Consider the following 21,838-nt stretch of genomic DNA (forward strand, 5'->3'; position numbering starts at 1 on the left):
CAAATTGATGCTGGAAGCCTAGTGATGGGAGATAAGGAATTAGCTGAAGAATTTAACTTGTGTCAGTCTTCACAGTGGAAGACATGAGTAGTATCCCAACAATTAAGGGGAGTCAGGGGACAGAGTTGGGTATGGTAGGCATTACAAAAGAGAAAGTGCTAGAAAAGCTAAAAGGTCTAAAAATTGATAAATCTCCCGGCCCCGATTGAGCTATATCCTGGAGTTCTGAGGGAAGTGGCTGAGGAAATAGCGGAGGCTTTGGTTGTGATCTTTCAAAAGTCACTAGAGTCTGGGAAAGTCCCAGATGATTGGAAAATTGCTGTTGTAACCCCCTTGTTTAAGAAATGATCAAGACAAAAGATGGAAAATTATAGGCCAATTAGCCTAACCTCAGTTGTTGGTAAAATTCTAGAATCCATTGTTAAGGATGAGATTTATATATATGGAATCGAACCTGGGTCCCTGGTGCTGTGAGGCTGCAGTGCTAACCACTGAGCCACCGTGCTGTAAGATCTTGTATAAAGTCAGGCTCATTACATAGCACTAAGCCCAGAATAGCCTGCTCCCTTGTTCAAAAAAGCCATCCTGTAAACATTCTATGAATTCCCTTTCTTTGGATCCACCGGCAACATTATTCATCCAGTCCACCTGCATATTGAAGTCTCCCATGATCGCCATGGCCTTGCCTTTCTCTCATGCCCTATCTATTTCCCAGTGCATCTTGCGCCGCTGGTCCTGATCATTGGTAGGAGGTCTGTACATAACTTATTACTATACATAAATTCCTGGAAGTGCAGGGTGAGATTAGAACAAGTCAGCATGGATTTACTAAGGGGAGGTCGTGCCTGACAAACCTGTTAGAATTCTTTGAAGAGGTAACAGGTAGGTTAGACCAGGGAAACCCAGTGGATATTATCTATCTAGACTTCCAAAAGGCCTCTGATACAGTGCCTCACGGGAGGCTGCTGAGTAAGGCGAGGTCCCATGGCGTTCGAGGTGAGCTACTGGCTTGGATTGAGGATTGGCTATCTGACAGAAGTCAGAGAGTTGGGATAGAAGGCTCTTTTTCAGAATGGCAACCTGTGATAAGTGGTGTCCCGTAGGGTTCAGCGTTGGGGCCGCAGCTGTTCACTTTATATATTAATGATCCGGATGAAGGAACTGGGGGCATTCTGGCGAAGTCTGCCAATGATACGAAAATAGGTGGACAGGCAGGTAGCACTGAGGAGGTGGGGAGGCTGCAGAAAGATGTAGACAGTTTAGGAGAGTGGTCCAGGAAATGGCTGAAGTTCAACGTGAGCAAATGTGAGGTTTTGCACTTTGGAGAAAAGAATACAGGCATGGACTGTTTTCTAAACGGTGCGAAAATTCGTAAAGCAAAAGTACAAAGGGATCTGGGAGTGTTGGTCCAGGATTCTCTCAAGGTTAACTTGCAGGTAGAGTCCGTGAGTAAGAAAGCAAATGTAATGTTGTCGTTTATCTCAAGAGGGTTGGAATATAAAAGCAGTGATGTGCTTCTGAGGCTTTATAAAGCTCAAGTTTGGGACCATTTAGAATACTGTGTCCAATTTTGGGTCCCACACCTCAGTAAGGACATACTGGCACTGGACCATGTCCAGCAGAGATTCATACGGATGATCCCTGGAATGGTAGGTTTAACGTACGATGAACGGCTGAGGATCCTGGGGTTGTATTCATTAGAGTTTAGAAGGTTGAGGGGAGATCTAATCAAAACTTACTTACAAGATAATGTATGGCGTAGAAAGGGTGGACGCTGGGAACTTGTCTCCATTAGTTAGGGAGACTAGGACCCATGGGCACAGCCTTAGAATTAGAGGGGGTAAATTTAAAACGGAAATGAGATGTTTCTTCAGTCAGAGTGTGGTGGGCCTGTGGAATTCATTGCCATGGGGCACAGTGGAGATCGGGACATTAAATGTCTTCAAGGTGGAGATTGATAAATTCTTGATCTCATAAGGAATCAAGGGCTACAGGGAGAGGGCAGGGAAGTGGAGTTGAAATATCCATCAGCCATGATTAAATGGCGGAGTGGACTTGATGGGCCAAACGGCCTTTCTTCCACTCCTATGTCTTATGGACTGTATCATCATCTTACATTCCACGTCAGGGATTCTGCTGTTCTTCCACTGAAGGCACAGGCTGAGTAAGCAATCCCAGCAAACATCCAGTGCTAAAACAAAATGAATGGCCTAACACTTATTTATAATCTCATCATAAATTTCCAAAATAAGTAAGGATAAACAAGTTCAGTTTATTTAATCTCTTAAAACAAAGTATTCATCCTTATCTTCCCATTACTTTAAGTGAAAGAAACAATTCACTGCCTGGCAACACAGATAAAGTATATTATCATGCTGCCCACATTGATAAAAGATAATTGTAGGCAAAGACAGACAATGTAGATAATTTCTAACTTTTCATTAAGCAAACTAATAAATGCCTTACAAAATAGATTACAATGACGTAGGACCATAAGACATAGAAGTGGGAGTAAGGACATTCAGCCCATCGAGTCCACTCCACCATTTAATCATGGCTGATGGGCATTTCAACTCCATTTTCCTGCACGTTTCAGTTATATTGAAGCTTGTTTAATGATTACAAGGAACATTTTTCTTGTCTTTTCTCCTCATGGAATACTTCATAAATAAAGTCAAGGAAAATGGAAAGGAAATGTTTTGCCAGCCTGTACGAAACTAGGCAGCCTTGAGAATTTACAATCAGGTGGACTTGGAGGAGAGCAAGAAGCTTACCTCGAAAGGCCTTTTAACTTGATGACTTTGGTGCACTTTTAAAGGAAGAAACGAGCAGTTTTGGATGAGTGGCTTATTGTCTGATTAGGACTGCTAATTAAAATCTGAGGTAATTGGATCTAATGGCAACACCATAAGGTTACACAGCACAAAATAAAGACCATTCAGTCCATCCTGTCTCTGCTGCTCCCGATAAATCTCCAACTTCCTCATTCCCACAGGTTAAATCATCAACTGGGGATAAAAAAAGTCAGCTGGATTTTAATTGCATACTTGTCGAGCAGGAAACTGTGTGGAAAGGGTTAAAATTCACTTGACCACTTTACAGGAACATTTCCCTCCGTCATTCTCTGTAACATTTATAGAAATTAGGGATTAATGTAAAATACTCACGTGACCATTCTCAAATATTGCACGAACTGAATCCAATTCCCAAAGAATCTGCTTGAACCACAGCTCATAAGCTGCAATTTAGACATGTAAAGAATTAAAACTACCAATAATTTATCGCATCAACCCCAAGTTGTTGTGAATTATTTGCCAATGTCAATGTGCTTTTATTATTGATATAATGCTGTTAACAGCTCACCTTGGTGAGTTATAATAAATAGATGTTCATCGTGTATTTTGTTTCCATTCTTCTCACTTTGTAGCTCTTGAGCATTTATTATTTTATCCAACTTTAAAGAAAAACAAAGTTTAAACTTCAGTGTAAGACAGAAGAAATGGAAAATAACATGTTGTGGTGACACATTTGTTGTAATATTTTCTGTTACTTTATTAAATTTAATAGCTACATTAAACTGAGGGAGGGAAAACCGGAGTTAGATGAAGACAAAAAGGTGGTGCTAAAAGAGCATTCAGCAGAATTTTTGTGATGGTTCCCAATTTATTGCATGAAAATACAGAGGAATTGCTATTTATGCAGATTTCCCAGAATATCCATCTGAGGTTCTGTGGGAATTTGGGGAATTCATATGAAAATTAAAGATTAGTTGTTTTCTTTCTTTGATGTGAGCATAATATCCTTCAAAAAATATTTCAATACATTATTGGTAGTAGTTTCTGTATGTCATTATTTGTTATTAGAATCATAGAGTCCTTCAAGTTCCCTTCCATGCCACTCATCATCCTGACTTGAAAATATACTGCCATTCCTTCACTGTCACATGGTCAAAATCCTGGAAGGCCGTCCCTCATGGCATTGTGGATCAACCCATAGTAGGTGGACTGCAGTGGTTCAAGAAAGCAATTCACGTCCAACCTTTACAAGGGCAACTAGGGATAGGCAAGAAATGCTGGCCAACTAGCAACGCCCACATCCCACAAATGAATAGAGAAAATAATTAATTTAGGCAGGATGAAAACAGGCCCTTCATCCATGCCAACCAGGCTTCCTAAACTGAACTATTAATACCATTTAAGATAACAAAGTGTGAAGCTGGATGAACACAGCAGGCCAAGCAGCATCTCAGGAGCACAAAAGCTGACGTTTCGGGCCTAGACTCTTCATCAGAGAGGGGAATGGGGAGAATGTTCTGAAATAAATAGGGAGAGGGGGGAGGCAGACTGAAGATGGAGAGAAAAGAAGATAGGTGGAGAGGAGAGTGTAGGTGGGGAGGTAGGGAGGGGATAGGTCAGTCCAGGGAGGACTGACAGGTCAAGGAGGCGGGATGAGGTTACTAGGTAGGAAATGGAGGTGCGGCTTGAGGTGGGAGGAGGGGATAGTTGAGAGGAAGACAGGCTAGGGAGGCGGGGACAAGCTGGGCTGGTTTTGGTATGCAGTGGGGGAAGGGGAGATTTTGAAGCTTGTGAAATCTACATTGATACCATTGGGCTGCAGGGTTCCCAAGCGGAATACGAGTTGCTGTTCCTGCAACCTTCAGGTGGCATCATTGTGGCACTGCAGGAGGCCCATGATGGACTTGTTGTCTAAGGAGTGGGAGGGGGGCGTTAAAATGGTTCGCGACTGGGAGGTGCAGTTGTTCATTGCGAACCGAGCGGAGAAGTTCTGCAAAGCGGTCCCCAAGCCTCCACTTGGTTTTCCCATTGTAGAGGAAGCCACACCGGGTACAGTGAATACAGTATACCACATTGGCAGATATGCAGGTGAACATCCCATTTGCCTGCTTTTGGCCCATATATCTGTAAACCTTTCCTATCATTGTACCTGTATAAATGTCTTTTAAATATTGTAATTGTACCCACCTCTACCACTTTATTTGGTAACTCATGCTATATAAGCACCACCCTCTTGTGAAGAAGTTGCCCCTAGGTTCCTTTTAAATTTTTCTCCTCTCACCTTAAACCTATTGCTTCTAGTTTTGGACTCTGCCACCTGAGGGAAAAGACCTTGGATATTCACCTTATCTATGCCTGTCATGATTTTATAAACCTCTATAAGGTCACTCCTCAGCTTCCGACACTCCTGGGAAAAATGTTCCTACCTGTTCAGCCTCTCCTTGTAACTCAGAGGTTAAGTGAGTATAACCAGTGTAAGTACTGGTTCATGCTAGTTAAATTGAATGTGAATTTTAGCACTGAATTGTTGAGTATGTTATGCTGAATTATATAAGCCTACCATATAAGCCTATAATACATATGTATTAAACATATGTTTAATACGACATGACAGAGACATAATTACAAATAGGTAAAATAATATCGAAGTGAAAGGAACACAGTTAGAATTATGACAGACAATTAATTGAATTATTTGGGAGTTAAAAGGGAGATAGAGTTATCCCAGGGAAATGTGAATCTTATCATCAGTTGGAATAACAATGGATTTCTAATACAAGGTCACACATTAAAAAAAAAACTGAAAATGTGTTAAAGAATAGTCAGCATAGGTTTCAAATGGAATGTTATGCTTGAACTTCCTTATTGAATTCATTGAAAAAATAACAAAAAAAGTGTAGAAAAAAGTAGTGTAGAGGATAATAATTCAAATGTCCACCAATGAGGCACAGATATGATGAGAGCATGTGGAGGGTGGCAACTCGTGGAATCGATATTAAGCTGGCTTCCAACAGGGAAGGTTAAGACAGTTACTCAGACTGGCAAAAGGTGCTCCATGAGGATTGAGAGTGGGACTAGTGTTGATTATCATTTACGCAAAAGGTCTGAAGTTGGAAATAGAATTACAGTTGTTCAAATTGGAGACACATTCATAAATCAGGGGGCATTTATAAATCCCTAATGTTAATTGCAGCAGTAAAGTAACAAAAGTCTACAGTTCATTTCCAGAGGGATAAGCTTGGCAAGTAAAAACAGTTAAACTTGCAAATAATCTGGATTACACCGCACTTAGTATTCTGTGAACCCCTCTGGTGTCTACTTTAGCAAAAAAAGTAGAAGCACTGAAAAACATGCAAAATTAATTTACTAGATTGAAACAAAAGACTGAACCATCTACAGCTCTTTTCTTTAGAAAACAAAGGCTGAGAAGCGACCTTTAGAGATGTTCAAGATTATGCAAGTGTTTGATAGAGTAGATGGAGAGAAAATATCACTGGCACAGGAGACCAGAACTAAGAGCCAGAAACATAAACTAGTCACCAAAAAGTCTAATATAGAATTTCAGGACAAATCCTTTTCCCAGAAATTCAAGCTCTCTTTTGGATTGTTACGGGCAAAAGAGATGAGGAATTGAGTTCCTTAAACAAGAAAGCCCAGCATTTATGTTAAGGGGCAGGAGATATGTGGGAATTTAAATGGTATGTGAGGAAACGAAATCACCCAGAGTGTGGTGTGGACCTGGTACTCATTGTCTGTCAGGGTGATACAGGCAAAAATCCTCTTAACATTTAAAAAGTATTTAGATGCATACTTATAATATCAAGGTATGGGCCAAGTATTGAAAAATAGGATTAGAAATGTTTTAAAACTGGTACAGACTCGATGACCAAGCAAAGATTAACTTTTAGATCTAGTAATAGGAAACAAGCTAGAGTGGATAAGAGATGTACAAGTCATGGAATATACAGTTAAACAGCACAGAAATGGCCCTTCAGGCCATTGAGTATGCACTGGCAATAACTATCACTAAAGGTGTGCTAATCCCAATTTCCTGCCCTTGTCCCATATTCTTGAATATTATGATATTCCAAGTGCTCTTCGAAATACTTCTTAAACGTTCTAATTTTTCCACTTCCACTACCTTCCCAGGCAGTGTATTCCAGATTTCCAACACCCTCTAAGAAAAACGCTGTTTTCCTCAAATGCCCTCAATCTCCTGTCTCAACCATAAAACTATGCCCTCTTGTGACTGACCTCTCAATCAAGGGACACAATTGCTCCCTACTAACCCGATTCACACCCCTCATAATCTTATACACCACAATTATGCCTCCCCCTCAGTTTTGTACGTCTGTACGTCTGAGCCTATCTAGTGTTTCCTTATAGGTCAATTGTTCCAACCAAGCCAACATCCTGATGAGCCTACTCTTGTGCTATTACATCCTTCCTGTAGTGAGGTAAGCAGAAGTGCACACAGTGCTCCAGCTGTGGCCTGACCAACACTCTGTACAACTCCAACATTACTTTCTTGTTCTTACAATTTATGCCACAACTGACGAAAGTGAGTGTCCCATATGCCTTCTTAACCATCCTATTCACATACTTTGCCAACTTCAGGGATCTGTGAGTAATTATCCCAAGATCCCTCAGTTCCTCTGAGCTACCCAGTATCCTGCCACTCATTTAATACTTCCTCATCCTCGTTCTTCTTTCAAAGTCTATCACCTCACACTTCGAGAGTTAATTACCATCTGCCACTGATCTGCCGATCTGACCTACTCATTTATATCTTCCTCTAACTTACAATGATCTTCTTCACTTTTAACCACCCATCAAACTCAATATTGTCTACAAACTTGCTTAACAGTCCCCTCACATTTTCATCTATATCAGTTTTGTATATAACAAACAATAAAAGTCCTAGTACTGATTTTTGTGGTAGACTTCTTGACACCAGCTTTCTGTCACTCAAATAGCCTACTGTCACTGTGTCCTGTTAATAAGCAAGTTCTGTACTGTCTTGCCAAATTTTCTCAAATTCGATGTGCTTTAACCTTCTCAGTCTCCCATGTGGTACTTTGTCAAAACCTTTGCTAAAATCCACATAAACTACATCAACTAAACTTCCCTCATCCACACACTTGATCACATTTTCAAAACATTCTAACGTATTTGTTATGTATGACCCTCTAAGCCAAGCTGAAGCTATGCTGACTGTCCTAATTAACTCATGCTTTTCCAAAGGAATATTAAGTCTGTCTATCAAAATTTTATCTCCAACAGTTTCTCCACCTTGACAACAGTGACTATTATATAAATATGCTTTAATGTAGTGACAGGGATGGACTTAAAATGATAAACACCAAGATAATAAATTAGAGAAAAGAGATGTTGAAAAGTTGCCAATGAAACTTGGGAAAACAAAATTGGCAACAATATTGGTAATCTACAATAATGGACAAGAATGGAAAACAAATGAGGAAGAAACATTCCTTAAGAGGTATGCATGATTGAAGAAAACACAAAGGCATTATGAGAAAAAAATTAAGAAAACTCAGGCAAGGCGTGACTATAAAAATACATTATGATGTTTCATAAATCAAGACATATTTTACAGGCAAAACAATATACAAGGAAAGCTGTGACAAGAATAGTGAGATGCAAGGTAGGATAATTCCACTGCTAAGAATAAAAAGTAGAAAGATTAAATAATTATCTGTTTCAGTGTCTAATAGAGCCTGAGAACAAAATGCTGTAATGAATTATGAGCTGAGCAATAATCAGTGAATTTAAGATTAATTAATGGTTATGCAAATAAGCTAATCAGACTCAAAACACATTTTCACAAATATCTTTCAGTGCCATTTCCAAAAAGATATCTTGCCTCTTCAAGTCTTAGATAGTGTTTTGGACACCCATTAGCAAATCACAGATCAGCTTGAGGCAGCCACACTTGAACACGCCTCTTAGCTTTCTCTTTTCTTAAAAATGGTAGATGCAATGTTCAAGAAGGGGATTTCTGGATTCAAGCTTCCACAGCAATATTCAACTGTTTAGGATGATCTCTGTTCTCTATCCAGGGCAAAGCTTACCCTTCTGTGCATTGTGACTGACTTATTAAATATATAATGAGTCTTTTGGCAAATATTCTTCTTCCAATGTGAGTACAATAAAAGAAAATTGCGAATCATAGTTATAAAAATAATGAAACTTAAACGAAGATGTGATTTCACAATATTCCGTGCTGCTATATTGTTGACTCTTCCTTAAAATGTGACTTTTTCCTAAAATTGAAAGGAAGGTGGCACATTTGCTCCTTCACAGAAACACACACACACAAATAATTCTTTACAACTTAAAAAGGGACAATTTGCTGATAGGTAAGACTGCAATGGAATCCTTAAACATGCCTGCAGATAGTCCCTGTACATTATTCCTCCTTTAATGGCTTTATTTGTTCCATCTTGTGATGTGTCACTGTTTTCCTCTAAGTCTGAAGGAAATGCATGCCTGTAAGAAATTTGCAACAAGTTAATATAATGTGGTTATTAATTATAAATTACAATATTCTTTTGAGCAATGAGGCATTCTGTTGGAATCTCCAAATTCCAGATGTGAGTTTGCTCGCTGAGCTGGAAGGTTAGTTTTCAGACATTTCATCACCATTCTAGGTAACATCATCAGTGAGCCTCCGATGAAGCGCTGGTGTTATGTCCCGCTTTCTATTTATAAATAGAAAGCGGGACATAACACCAGCGCTTCATCGGAGGCTCACTGATGATGTTACCTAGAATGGTGATGAAACGTCTGAAAACTAACTTTCCAGCTCAGCGAGCAAACTCACATCCAGAACCTCAACCTGAGCTACAAATCTTCTCAAAATCTCCAAATTCCCTTTCTAAAGTCCTTGAATTTGTTGTATCTCACAAATCCACTCTTTTCAAGCAATGCTGATAATACACTGCTCATACCATAATACAGTTTTTGTAGGAGATAGTTGGGAGTGGGCAGGCTATCTTTTTATAAAGCATGGGTAAATTGTCTTCGGGGTTGACTTGTGTTCATCAGGCCCACCCTTCCCTGAGATAATACCCTCCTTCGTTTCTACACATCTGCTCTGCAAAACCCATTCCTGGTCTCTCAACTCCTCCCTAGTCTTTTCAAAACTAACCCCACTCAATACTCCAGGCTCACCTGAGGCCAGTGCCTGTGCTGCTTTTCTGTGTGACTGCCTGCCACATAAACAGTGTCTATTACTGAGCTTGTGGCACCACTGGGTCTGTTTAAACTAAATCCAATCCAATTATTCAATTAGTGAAGGGGACGGAACTTCTCCCCAGTAAGGAAAAGCATTCTGACTCTTGACCACTTCAGCCCACCTACTGAATATTATAGCTGAGTGGAATGCTTCTTTCCAGTCAGTTGTCTCATAACTTTCAGGCTGGCTTTCTTTCTGGGGACATGAGCAGTTGACCCAATCACCATTTCCACCTCAATAATGTGCAGCCCATGATCAAAGAATCACATTAAATGGCTTCTATTCCTCCTTCTGCAGTATTGTTTCTGGTGTCACTTAATGATCTATCCTTGGCCCTTCCCTATTTCTCATCTACATCTTACCTCTTGGCAGCATCATCCAAAATCACAGTGTTAGTATTTTAATACCTGAATGCTGATGGCACTCAGCTCTACTTCATCGCCATCATTTTCCACTTCTGGGCTGTTGTCAAATGATAAAATTGCTTTAGCAAAAATTTCATCCAATTAAATATTGACAAGATTGAAGCCATTATTTTGGGCCCAATTCAAACTCTCTTTCTGCGTTACTGAATCCATACCTCTCCTTCTCTGAGATTTACAATATTCTAATTGCAACATCAGTGTCAGATTTGACCCAAAGATGAGCTTCCAATCACACATCGGTGCCATTATTAGGATTACCTACTTCCACCTCAGTAACATCGGTTGACTTTAGCCTATCTAAGATCATCTGCTGCATAAGCCCTCATCCACACTAGACCATCTGAAGCTCAGTTGCCTGTGTCTTAACTCACAATGAGAACCATTAATCTGTCACCCTGTGTTCGCTGATCAACATTTGCTCAGGGTTAAGCAGCATCTTGACTTCCAAACTTTTAACTTTATTGCAAATCTCTCCATGATCTTGCCCCTCCCACCTCTGTACTCTGCTCTTCATCTTGATTCCATTGTCTAACCAATAACTACCCAACTATGCCTTAAGAATATTCAATGAACACATCTTCATTGCCGTCTGAAGTACAGAGTTCCAAAGTTGCACAAGCCTCAGAGAAAATTCAAAAAATTCTTCATTATCTTCGTACAAAAAGAGTGACCACAATTTTAAAACAGTGCCCTCTCGTTCTGCACCAATAGTAAAGAGAGTTGTGGCACAGTCACAGTCAATTAACCACCATTCTGCAATGGCTCTTCAAATGAGCATCATTACTTAGTACCAAACTCTTGCTTTATCCCCATCCCTTGCACATTAATTCCATCCAAATAATCATTCAACATCCTTCACTTGAATCAGTGGAACATGCTTCTATCATACAGTCAGCGCAATTTACATTAATGATATAGATGAAGGCATTCAAAGCAATACTAGCAAATTTGCTGATGACACAAAGCTGGGTGGCAGGGTGAAATGTGAGGAAGATGTTATGAGAATGCAGGGTGACTTGGACAGGCTAGGGGAGTGGACAGATGCATGGCAGATGCAGTCTAATGTGGTTAATGTGTGGTTATCCACTTTGGTGGCAAGAACAGGAAGGCAGATTGCTATCTAAATGGAGTCAAGTTAGGTAAAGGGGAAGAACAACAAGATTTGGGTGTTCTTGTACATCAGTCAATGAAAGCAAGCATGCAGGTACAGCAGGCAGTGAAGAAAGCTAATGGCATGCTGGCCTTCATAACAAGAGAAATTGAGTATAGGAGCAAAGAGGTCATTCTGCAGCTGTCCAGGGCCCTAGTGAGACCGGACCTGGAGTACGGTGTGCAGTTCTGGTCTCCAAATTTGAGGAAGGACATTCTGGCTATTGAGGGAGTGCAGCGTAGGTTCACGAGGTCAATTCAAGGAATGGCGGGACTATCATATGTTGAACGGGTTGCATCTGAACTGGAAGGGGACCAATGTCCTGGGTGGAAGGTTTGCTCGAGTAGTTCGAGAGGGTTTAAACTAGTATGGCAGGGGGGTGGGAACCTGAGCTGTATACCAGAGGTGAGCGTTGATGCAGGTGAGGCAGTAGCAAGAGGTAGGCCAGCTAGTGGGAAGGATTTTCCTGGGAAGGAACCAAGGGATCGGTTAAAGTGTGTTTGCTTTAATGCAAGGAGTATCAGGAATAAAAGTCATGAACTTAGAGCATGGATCAGTACCTGGTGCTATGATGTTGTGGCCATAACAGAGACATGGGTTTCTCATGGGCAGGAATGGTTGCTGGATGTTCCAGGGTTTAGAACATTTAAAAAGAATAGGGAGGGGGGAAAAAGAGGAGGGGGTGTAGCACTACTAATCAGAGAGGGTATCACAGCTACAGAAGCTTCCTTTGTCGAGGAAGATCTGCCTACTGAGTCAGTATGGGTGGAAATTAGGAACAGCAAGGGAGTAGTCACCTCGTTAGGGGTTTACTACAGGCCCCCCAATAGCAGCAGGGAGATTGAAGAAAGCATAGGTCGACAGATTTTGGAAAAGTGTGCACGCAGTAGGGTTGTTGTAATGGGTGACTTTAACTTTCCTAATATTGATTGGAACCTCCTTAGAGCAGAAGATTTGAATGGAGCTGTTTTTGTAAGGTGTGTTCAGGAGGGTTTCCTAACGCAGTACGTTGACAGGCCGACGAGGGGAGAGGCCATTCTAGACTTGGTGCTCGGAAACGAGCCGGGGCAGGTATCAGATCTTGTGGTGGGAGAGCATTTTGGTGATAGTGACCATAACTGCCTCACATTCTACATAGCTATGGAGAAGGAGAGGATTAGGCAGAATGGGAGGATATTTAATTGGGGAAGAGGAAACTATGATGCGATTAGACATGAGTTAGGAAGCATGGACTGGGAGCAGTTGTTCCATGGTAAGGGAACTATCGACATGTGGAGACGGTTTAAGGAACAGTTGTTGGGAGTGATGAGTAAATATGTCCCTCTGAGACAGGCAAGAAGGGGTAAGATTAGGGAACCTTGGATGACGAGAGCGGTGGAGCTTCTAGTGAAAAGGAAGAAGGTAGCTTACATAAGGTGGAGGAAGCTAGGGTCAAGTTCAGCTAGAGAGGATTACATGCAGGCAAGGAAGGAGCTCAAAAATGGTCTGAGGAGAGCCAGGAGGGGGCACGAGAAAGGCTTGGCAGAAGGAATCCGGGAAAACACAAAGGCATTTTACACTTACGTGAGGAATAAGAGAATGGTCAAAGAAAGAGTAGGGCCGATCAGGGATAGCATAGGGAACTTGTGTGTGGAGCCTGAGGAGGTAGGGGAAGGCCTAAATGAGTTTTTTGCTTCTGTCTTTACGAAAGAAACAAACTTTGTAGTGAATGAAACCTTTGAAGAGCAGGTGTGCATGCTGGAATGGATAGAGATAGACGAAGCTGATGTGCTGAAAATTTTGTCAAACATTAAGATTGACAAGTCGCCAGGCCCGGATCAGATTTGTCCTCGGCTGCTTTGGGAAGCGAGAAATGCAATTGCTTCGCCACTTGCGAAGATCTTTGCATCCTCGCTCTCCACTGGAGTCGTACCTGAGGACTGGAGAGAGGCAAATGTAATTCCTCTCTTCAAGAAAGGAAATAGGGAAATCCCCGGCAATTATAGACCGGTAAGTCTCACGTCTGTCGTCTGCAAGGTGTTAGAAAGGATTCTGAGGGATAAGATTTATGACCATCTGGAAGAGCATGGCTTGATCAAATACAGTCAACACGGCTTTGTGAGGGGTAGGTCATGCCTTACAAACCTTATTGAGTTTTTTGAGGATGTGACTAGAAAAGTTGATGAGGGTCGAGCTGTGGATGTGGTGTATATGGACTTCAGTAAGGCATTTGATAAGGTTCCCCATGGTAGGCTCATTCAGAAGGTCAGGAGGAATGGGATACAGGGGAACTTAGCTGCTTGGATACAGAATTGGCTGGCCAACAGAAGACAGCGAGTGGTAGTAGAAGGAAAATATTCTGCCTGGAAGTCAGTGGTGAGTGGAGTTCCACAGGGCTCTGTCCTTGGGCCTCTACTGTTTGTAATTTTTATTAATGACTTGGACGAGGGGATTGAAGGATGGGTCAGCAAGTTTGCAGACGACACAAAGGTCGGAGGTGTCGTTGACAGTGTAGAGGGCTGTTGTAGGCTGCAGCGGGACATTGACAGGATGCAGAGATGGGCTGAGAGGTGGCAGATGGAGTTCAACCTGGATAAATGCGAGGTGATGCATTTTGGAAGGTCGAATTTGAAAGCTGAGTACAGGATTAAGGATAGGATTCTTGGCAGCGTGGAGGAACAGAGGGATCTTGGTGTGCAGATACATAGATCCCTTAAAATGGCCACCCAAGTGGACAGGGTTGTTAAGAAAGCATATGGTGTTTTGGCTTTCATTAACAGGGGGATTGAGTTTAAGAGTCGTGAGATCTTGTTGCAGCTCTATAAAACTTTGGTTAGACCGCACTTGGAATACTGCGTCCAGTTCTGGGCGCCCTATTATAGGAAAGATGTGGATGCTTTGGAGAGGGTTCAGAGGAGGTTTACCAGGATGCTGCCTGGACTGGAGGGCTTATCTTATGAAGAGAGGTTGACTGAGCTCGGTCTCTTTTCATTGGAGAAAAGGAGGAGGAGAGGGGACCTAATTGAGGTATACAAGATAATGAGAGGCATAGATAGAGTTGATAGCCAGAGACTATTTCCCAGGGCAGAAATGGCTAGCACGAGGGGTCATAGTTTTAAGCTGTTTGGAGGAAAGTATAGAGCGGATGTCAGAGGCAGGTTCTTTACGCAGAGAGTTGTGGGAGCATGGAATGCGTTGCCAGCAGCAGTTGTGGAAGCAAGGTCATTGGGGTCATTTAAGAGACTGCTGGACATGTATATGGTCACAGAAATTTGAGGGTGCATACATGAGGATCAATGGTCGGCACAACATTGTGGGCTGAAGGGCCTGTTCTGTGCTGTACTGTTCTATGTTCTATGTTCTATGTTCTATGAAAGATTGGAGTGACTGGGCTTGCATACACTGGAGTTTAGAAGGATGAAAGGGGATCTGATTGAGACGAATAAGATAATTAAAGGATTGGACACTCTGGAGGCAGGAAGCATGTTTCCACTGATGGGCGAGTCCAGAACCAGAGGACACAGTTTAAAAATAAGGGGTAGGCCATTTAGAACAGAGTTAAGGAGAAACTTCTTCACCCAGCGAGTGGTGGATATATGGAATGCTCTGCCCCAGAAGGCAGTGGAGGCCAAGTCTCTGGATACTTTCATGAAAGAGATGGATAGAGCTCTTAAAGATAGTGGAATCAAGGGTTATGGGGATAAGGCAGGAACAGGATACTGATTGTGGATGATCAGCCACGATCATAATGAATGGTGGTGCTGGCTCAAAGGGCCAAATGGCCTACTCCTGCACCTATTGTCTATTGTCTATAACTACTCAATGTGTGAGAAAAAAACTTGTTCTCACATCAATTTTGCTTCTTTTGCAAATCTCTTTAAATCTGTGTCCTCTGGTTCTTGATGTTTTTATGACTGGAACCACTTTCAACTATCTATTCCACCCAATCTGCTTGCGGTATTGAAAATCTCTTGGAGATAGCAAGAAACGCAAATGCTGAAGTTGGAGTCACTGCAGAGTGGAGGTGGAAGAATACAGCAGGTCAGACAGCATCAGAGGAACAGGAAAGTTGATGTTTCAGTTAGGGACCCTTGATGAGGACAGGGGAACAGGGAAGGAGCTGGGAAATAAATAGAGGGAAGAGAGGTAGGGTTAGGGGAAAGTAGATGGGATGCTGATAGGTGAATGTATGTAGGGGTAGTGGAGATTGGTCAGTGGGAAGGGTGAGGCGGATTGGTGGGAATGAAGCTGGACAGGTTGTGTCAGGGCAAAGAGATGGGGATGAGAGAAAGGGTTGGACATGGGGTGAGGCTGAGGACGGGGAGATTTAGAAACTGGTGAATTGCATGTTCAGGCCATTGTGTGGTTTTGGCATTTTCTGCTCGACTTTCCTTCAACCTAACAGTATTTGGTTTCTGCATAACCCTTCATCTTTATTCCCTACACCACACCCCGGCCCACAATGTCCCTCTGGCTCAAAACATTCCTACGAAGGTGGTTTTCAAAGCCTCCTTTTTGGAGTTCTTTTCTAAGCCAATTTACAGTCCAAAATCTCAAAATGGTGGGTAAGGTTTGAGGACTCAAGGGTTGTAAAAGTAATGAAGTCAATTATACCAAGGACCTCTGAAATTTTTCCGCTTATCTGCTGTTTCTCTTCAAAATGAGAATTTTCACTTTCATTATCCAGTTGCAACCTCCTGGTATTTCAAGTGTCTTTGCATGTCTGCGCAAGGCTTTGTGCAAACCAGTTAAAACTCTCAGCTGTGTGGTCGGGTGACTAGTAACAGCTAGGTTTCTTTCAATCTTTTGTGCTCAATGAGAGTCAGATTCGTTTTCTTTCCCCCATAAATCTAAAACTCATCTTTGTTTGTGACAGATATCAATCTTAGTGACAAAGACTGAGTGCCTCAAATCTGTTGTTAGAAGTGAAGGAGAAGGGCAAAGAGTAGTGGTCTAAAAGACAGTTTGCAAATGAGAAAAGAAACTGGTTGGGGGTAAAATAATTGTCTTTGCAGTGCAGAATGATCTTGCGCTATTCAGCATATTTCTCAGACAAGAAGAGAGTTTCACAGTGTTTTTGCAATCTAACCAGATTTGGCAATGTATGGCTAAACCCGTCACCTGGTCGGGGCCAGATGCCAGAGTACTGGAGTCAGGGTGAGAGACCAACTGCTTTAGTGAAGACGAGGGTATTGAAGGTTGAAGTGAAGCTGTGCTGAGTAATGTGTAGCTGCAGAAATGTTGTACTGAGCAGAAGGTCAATGGCTGGATCATTAGGACTTTGAAAATGCAACTGTAAATGAATTGAGGACAAAGTGTCTTTTCTTCCCTGTGGTGGATGTAAAAGTTGGGTTTAGAATGTAAAATATGAAATAGATGGTGAGTGACACAAGACACTGATCAAAATCTGAGAATGATCCAAAGGGAGTAGTGAGGCATATTCAAAGCAGTGGCTGTAATTATGAGTTACAGAACTTAAACTGACTTTGTAAATCCTAACAACCGTGTTTAGAAATTGCTGTCTCTACCAATATAACTTTACCAGAACTGTGTCATATACTGTGTCTGAGTGTGTAAGTGGGATTTCCATCATTATTTTAGTGATCAGGAATGGAAATGGTTTACTGCAATTTGCCAGGTGGTGTTTTGGTCTTGAAAAACATTTATAGAGCATGTATTGACAGATTAGGCAATATTGTGAGTTGAAGCCATGGCATTCTTACTGGAGTATAAGGCCAGAATCTGTGATTAAAGGAGAAGTTATTTCAAATTCTACAAATGAATTTGACTGTTGATTTCAATAAATGTAGCTAAAAATGATATTGCACAGAATGTGCATCTGTCACCCTGCGTTCACTGATCGACATTTGCTCAGGGTTAAGCAGCATCTTGACTTCCAAGCTCTTAACTTTATTTCAGATCCCTCCACGTTCTTGCCCCTCTCCTCTTCATCCTTGATTCCATTGTTTAACAAATAACTACCCACCTAAGACTTAAGAATATTCAATGAACACATCTCTATTGCCTTCTGAAGTACAGAGTTCCAAGTTGCTCAAATCTCAGAGAGAAAATTTAAAAATTCTCCTTATCCTTGAACAAAAAGGGTGACCACAGTTTTAAAACAGTGGCCTCTCATTCCGCACCAATCATGAAGAGAGTTAAAGGAGTAAAACTATTGCTTGCATGGAAGATAAAGTTCAGGCTAGTTGGTAAAATCATCTGTTCACATGCTGTAATTTCTATACACTATTGCGGTCTGGCTGTTATAATTTCATGAATAACCATAATGCTGAACAGAAGACTTAAATAGATGATTGGGGGTATCTAATAATTTGGTGGGCTTACTATGCAGGGATCGTCATGGTTATTCATGCATGAGCATGAATTACACCATTTTGCTTCTGACTGGACTGATAATCACATCAGTTTAATATATTTTGATACAACGAACCAATTGGATAGGTTAGAAAGGATACAGAAAGAATTGGAAGTGGGGTTGAGGTGCAAATCAGCCCTTATCTAATTAACTGAGTGCTGTAGACTAATAATGTTTAATATAGATTTGGATTACATTTAGACTTTAGTGTCATGTGTACTCAAGTAGAGTACGGTGAAAAGTTTTCAATGTTGCCACACATGGTGCCATCTTAGACATAGCTAGGCACAAGAGCTTAAGAACAAGGTAGAAAGAAATAGGGAACAAAGTTAAGCCAATCATTATAATCATAGATAACAAGGCGTAGAGCTAGATGAACACAGCAGGCCAAGCAGCATCAGAGGAGCAGGAAAGCTGATGTTTCGGGCTAGACCCTTCTAGGCCCGAAACGTCAGATTTCCTGCTCCTCTGATGCTGCTTGGCTTGCTGTGTTTATCCAGCTCTACACCTTGTTATCTCAGATTCTTCAGCGCCTGCAGTTCCTATTATCTCATTATAATCATACTTAGTATGTCAAAGTTAAGAGTTAAACTTTACAGTCCTTCTTAGTATTAAGTCGAAAAATAAAGAAATCAAGTTAAAAGTTCAACCATTTTGCTCTTTCTTAAGTACTTAGCAATGCTGGGACCACACCTCCTACAAGGACTCAATTTCCTCCACTTTGGCACTCTTCCAACATGCTTGCTCAATCACCCTGTTCTTGTTGTCGCTGAAGATGTCGGGGGAACCTCCATCACAACATTGGAGCTCAGACTGCTGAAGCCCCAATACAGGCACCGTTTGTGCTGGGCCTCAGCCTCACCTTTGGTTCACATCAAGAATTCACTGAGAGTCTAGGTCAGGGCGCCAGCCACTGACATCTGACTGACCAAAAACTTCAATGAGCCTGATACTGCAGCTAATGCTACGGCTACCGCTCTCCAGAAGGTAAGTTTGTAGAAAACAAACTAAGAAAAACACTAAAACCAAAAAAAAGGAAAAAGATAAAGGCAATAAAAGGGAGAAGAGGAGCAAATGAAGTGGACAAACCTATTCTGCCACCATCTTGCAGCACACAAGTCCACACTGGGCCTACTTGCCAACATCAATGCAGTTGCCACGATGAACCTCTTCAACAAGAGTTAGAGAAGAAAAGATAAAAAGAAAATCACAGGAAGAGAGAGGAAAAGGAAGAAAATCAAGTGGAGCAGATGTGGCTTAGAAGCCCTACTCTGCTGCCATCTTACTGGAAGTTATATAGAATCATAGATGTCTGTAGCACAAAATAAGATGTTTTGCCCTGTCGAAGTCTGTGTTGGTCAAAAAGAAGCATTGAATTATTCTAATCCCATTTTTTTAAATACTTCACTCATAGCCTCCTATGCCTTGGCATCAAAAATGACATCTAAATACTTAAAATGTCAGGTGGGTTTCTGACACCAGCACTCTTACTGGCAAGTTTTAGATTCTTACCACCCTCTGGGTGAAATTGTTTTTCCCCAAATCCCCTCGAGACCTCCTGCCCCTTACAATTAAACCTTCCAACAAGCGGAAAAAGTCCTGCCTGACGACCCAATCTATGCCCCTCATAATTCTAAACATCTCAATAATGTTCCTCCCAGTCAATTTAATTTCTTGATACCTGTAGGACAGCTTAATACTGATGAAATATTTAACAAACCTTCAATTTCTTATCAAATTTTAAGAAGACATAATATAACAACATTGCATATAAAACATATTTCTGGTGGATTTAGCATCATGTAAGGAGCAGGTAAGGGCAGCAGCAATGAGTGTGCAATCAGAAGCCTAGCGTAAGGTGACATCTGTTAACGAGTTTAGTATCAAGGAAATAGGTGGCACAGAAGTGTCTCTGGAAGAATACAAGGGAATTGTCTACAATATCATAAAAGTGGCCTCCCAGAGGAAAGACTGCATAAATCAGCTTGCTGCACTGGAAACCAAATATGCTGAGAAAGGTTTTCAGATTGGCTTTCCCTTGCAACCAGTTTGTTTGACAGGAATCTGAAGATGAGAAACAAATTAAAGAATTTGCAGATACGTGCAATGTAATGCCCAGCAAAATCGATGTCAACGATGATCAGGCCCAACCTTTGTGGAAATGAATGAAATGCAGTCTAAAGGGAAAGGATTCTTGGGAAATGCCATTAAGTGAAATTTCACTAAGTTTTTGATTGACTGGGCAAGTCAAGTTATCAAGAGGTGTCACTCCATGAATGACCCTGTGTGTAATGAAAGACAAAAGAGGCCAGCAGGCAAGGCATCAAGAGCATCGGCAAAAGGATGGACCAAATGGTTAAAAATGATCTCAGGTACCTATAAGTGACCAATGCAAACATTTGTGGAAGTCAAACACAATCTACTGAATTTATGTCAGCCTTTTGGTCCAGCTAGTGATGGTGTGCTTTATAACTTGTTGGTGTGTAATAGTGGGTCTGACAAATGCGGTGTGTATACCTGCCAGAAATTCTGATGCACTTCTTATACTTGACTTTCTTGGCCGATTATTGTCATATATTCTCATAACTTGCTTGCAATGTCCCGTACAATATAATAACTTTAGATTGTTTTGCTGAATTCCTTGTTTTATGACACTTTAAAAAATGTATAGTGGCAACATAGAATTATAAGTGTTTGCAGGTCTGTTATGTATTGTTACAAAAGTTGTCTCAAAGAGCTCCACGTGATGAGATACATTTGAGCTGAGATATAAAGTTAGAAATTGCTGTAGCTACACAGCAGGTCTGAAAATGGGCCTGAATCATCAATTCTGTTTTCTCTTCACAGATGCTTTCAAAACTGTTCAATTTCTCCACCAGATTTCCACTGTCTGGAAATCTTTGTTTTATATTTGAACTATGATGCCTGTCATGTGGCACTCACAAAAGCTTGTGACAATTACAACTGGTCAACTCTTGCCACTTCAAAGAAAAAAAGCATTATAACAAACAAATTGAATCCAATGAGTTAATGACTGTTTATTTCCATGTTCCACTTTCCCTCAACTTCCAAGTTTCAAAAATGTAACATTACTGGAAAAAAAGACTTAAAACCTTTTGCAAGATTTATAAATTGCAATCACGTGTGCTTGAGCTTAAAGTTAAACTTACTGTGATTTACTCCTTTGAAACGGGCACCCATTCATGGTCATGCTTGTTCACCCAGTCCTATGCTGAATTTTCTTGTTTTTACTGCCATATCAACAAATTCCTTGTTTCCCTTTTAAAGCGGCTGTCCTATCTGCCCAACCAATCAAAGAAAGACTGCATGGTGTGTAAAGAGATAAAATTTGTTACGCAAATATAAGTGAAAGATAACTTACACAAACTTTATTCATCACCCAGGTTAGTTCACAAAACTCAAATTATTGACAGTTGCATTAGTACACATCCTGTGAGAAGGAATCCATTTTAATGAACAGAGTCAGCAATCTAATCCCTACAGTATTTGCTCGCTGTCTGCGTGGCAAAACCATTGCACATTAATTAAATAACCATATTGGAAATTGTTAAATGATAGTTTCAATCTGATCAAAGAGGGCTGCTGCCAGTCAGAGGGTCCCAGCACTGTCACGGACACAGTCCAGGGTCTTCACCTGATCTTGTCTAATTCAGATGTTCATGGTCAAGGGATTTGTCACTTTAGCATCTGAGGAGATTTTTGTGGTCAGTTCTGTAGGGCCAGTGTAAAGAAGGTTTGGGAGAATCTGTAGAGGCAGCAAGGGGATCAATGATAGAAGGGGTGAGGGAATTAAGATTTGTTGGGGAGAAGCAGAGGCATTTATAACAGTGGGAA

General features: G+C 41.2%; 1 protein-coding gene across 2 annotated transcripts in view; it reads right to left on the reverse strand.

Moving 5' to 3' along the window:
* LOC125454629 (tryptophan 2,3-dioxygenase-like) overlaps positions 1–21,233 on the reverse strand; it is an 85,648-nt gene extending 64,415 nt beyond the window's left edge. For both annotated transcript variants that reach the window (XM_048536889.1, XM_048536031.1), the window contains exons 1-4: positions 21,154–21,233; positions 9,206–9,305; positions 3,364–3,454; positions 3,168–3,238 (exon numbers count right to left, since the gene is read on the reverse strand). In XM_048536889.1, the coding sequence (XP_048392846.1) occupies positions 3,168–3,238; positions 3,364–3,454; positions 9,206–9,305; positions 21,154–21,194 (303 nt within the window). In that variant the 5' untranslated portion in view covers positions 21,195–21,233. The remainder of the gene's footprint in view (positions 1–3,167; positions 3,239–3,363; positions 3,455–9,205; positions 9,306–21,153) is intronic.
* Positions 21,234–21,838: the final 605 nt, after the last annotated feature.

This window comes from Stegostoma tigrinum, chromosome 1, assembly GCF_030684315.1.
Source record: "Stegostoma tigrinum isolate sSteTig4 chromosome 1, sSteTig4.hap1, whole genome shotgun sequence".
Taxonomy (NCBI): domain Eukaryota; kingdom Metazoa; phylum Chordata; class Chondrichthyes; order Orectolobiformes; family Stegostomatidae; genus Stegostoma; species Stegostoma tigrinum.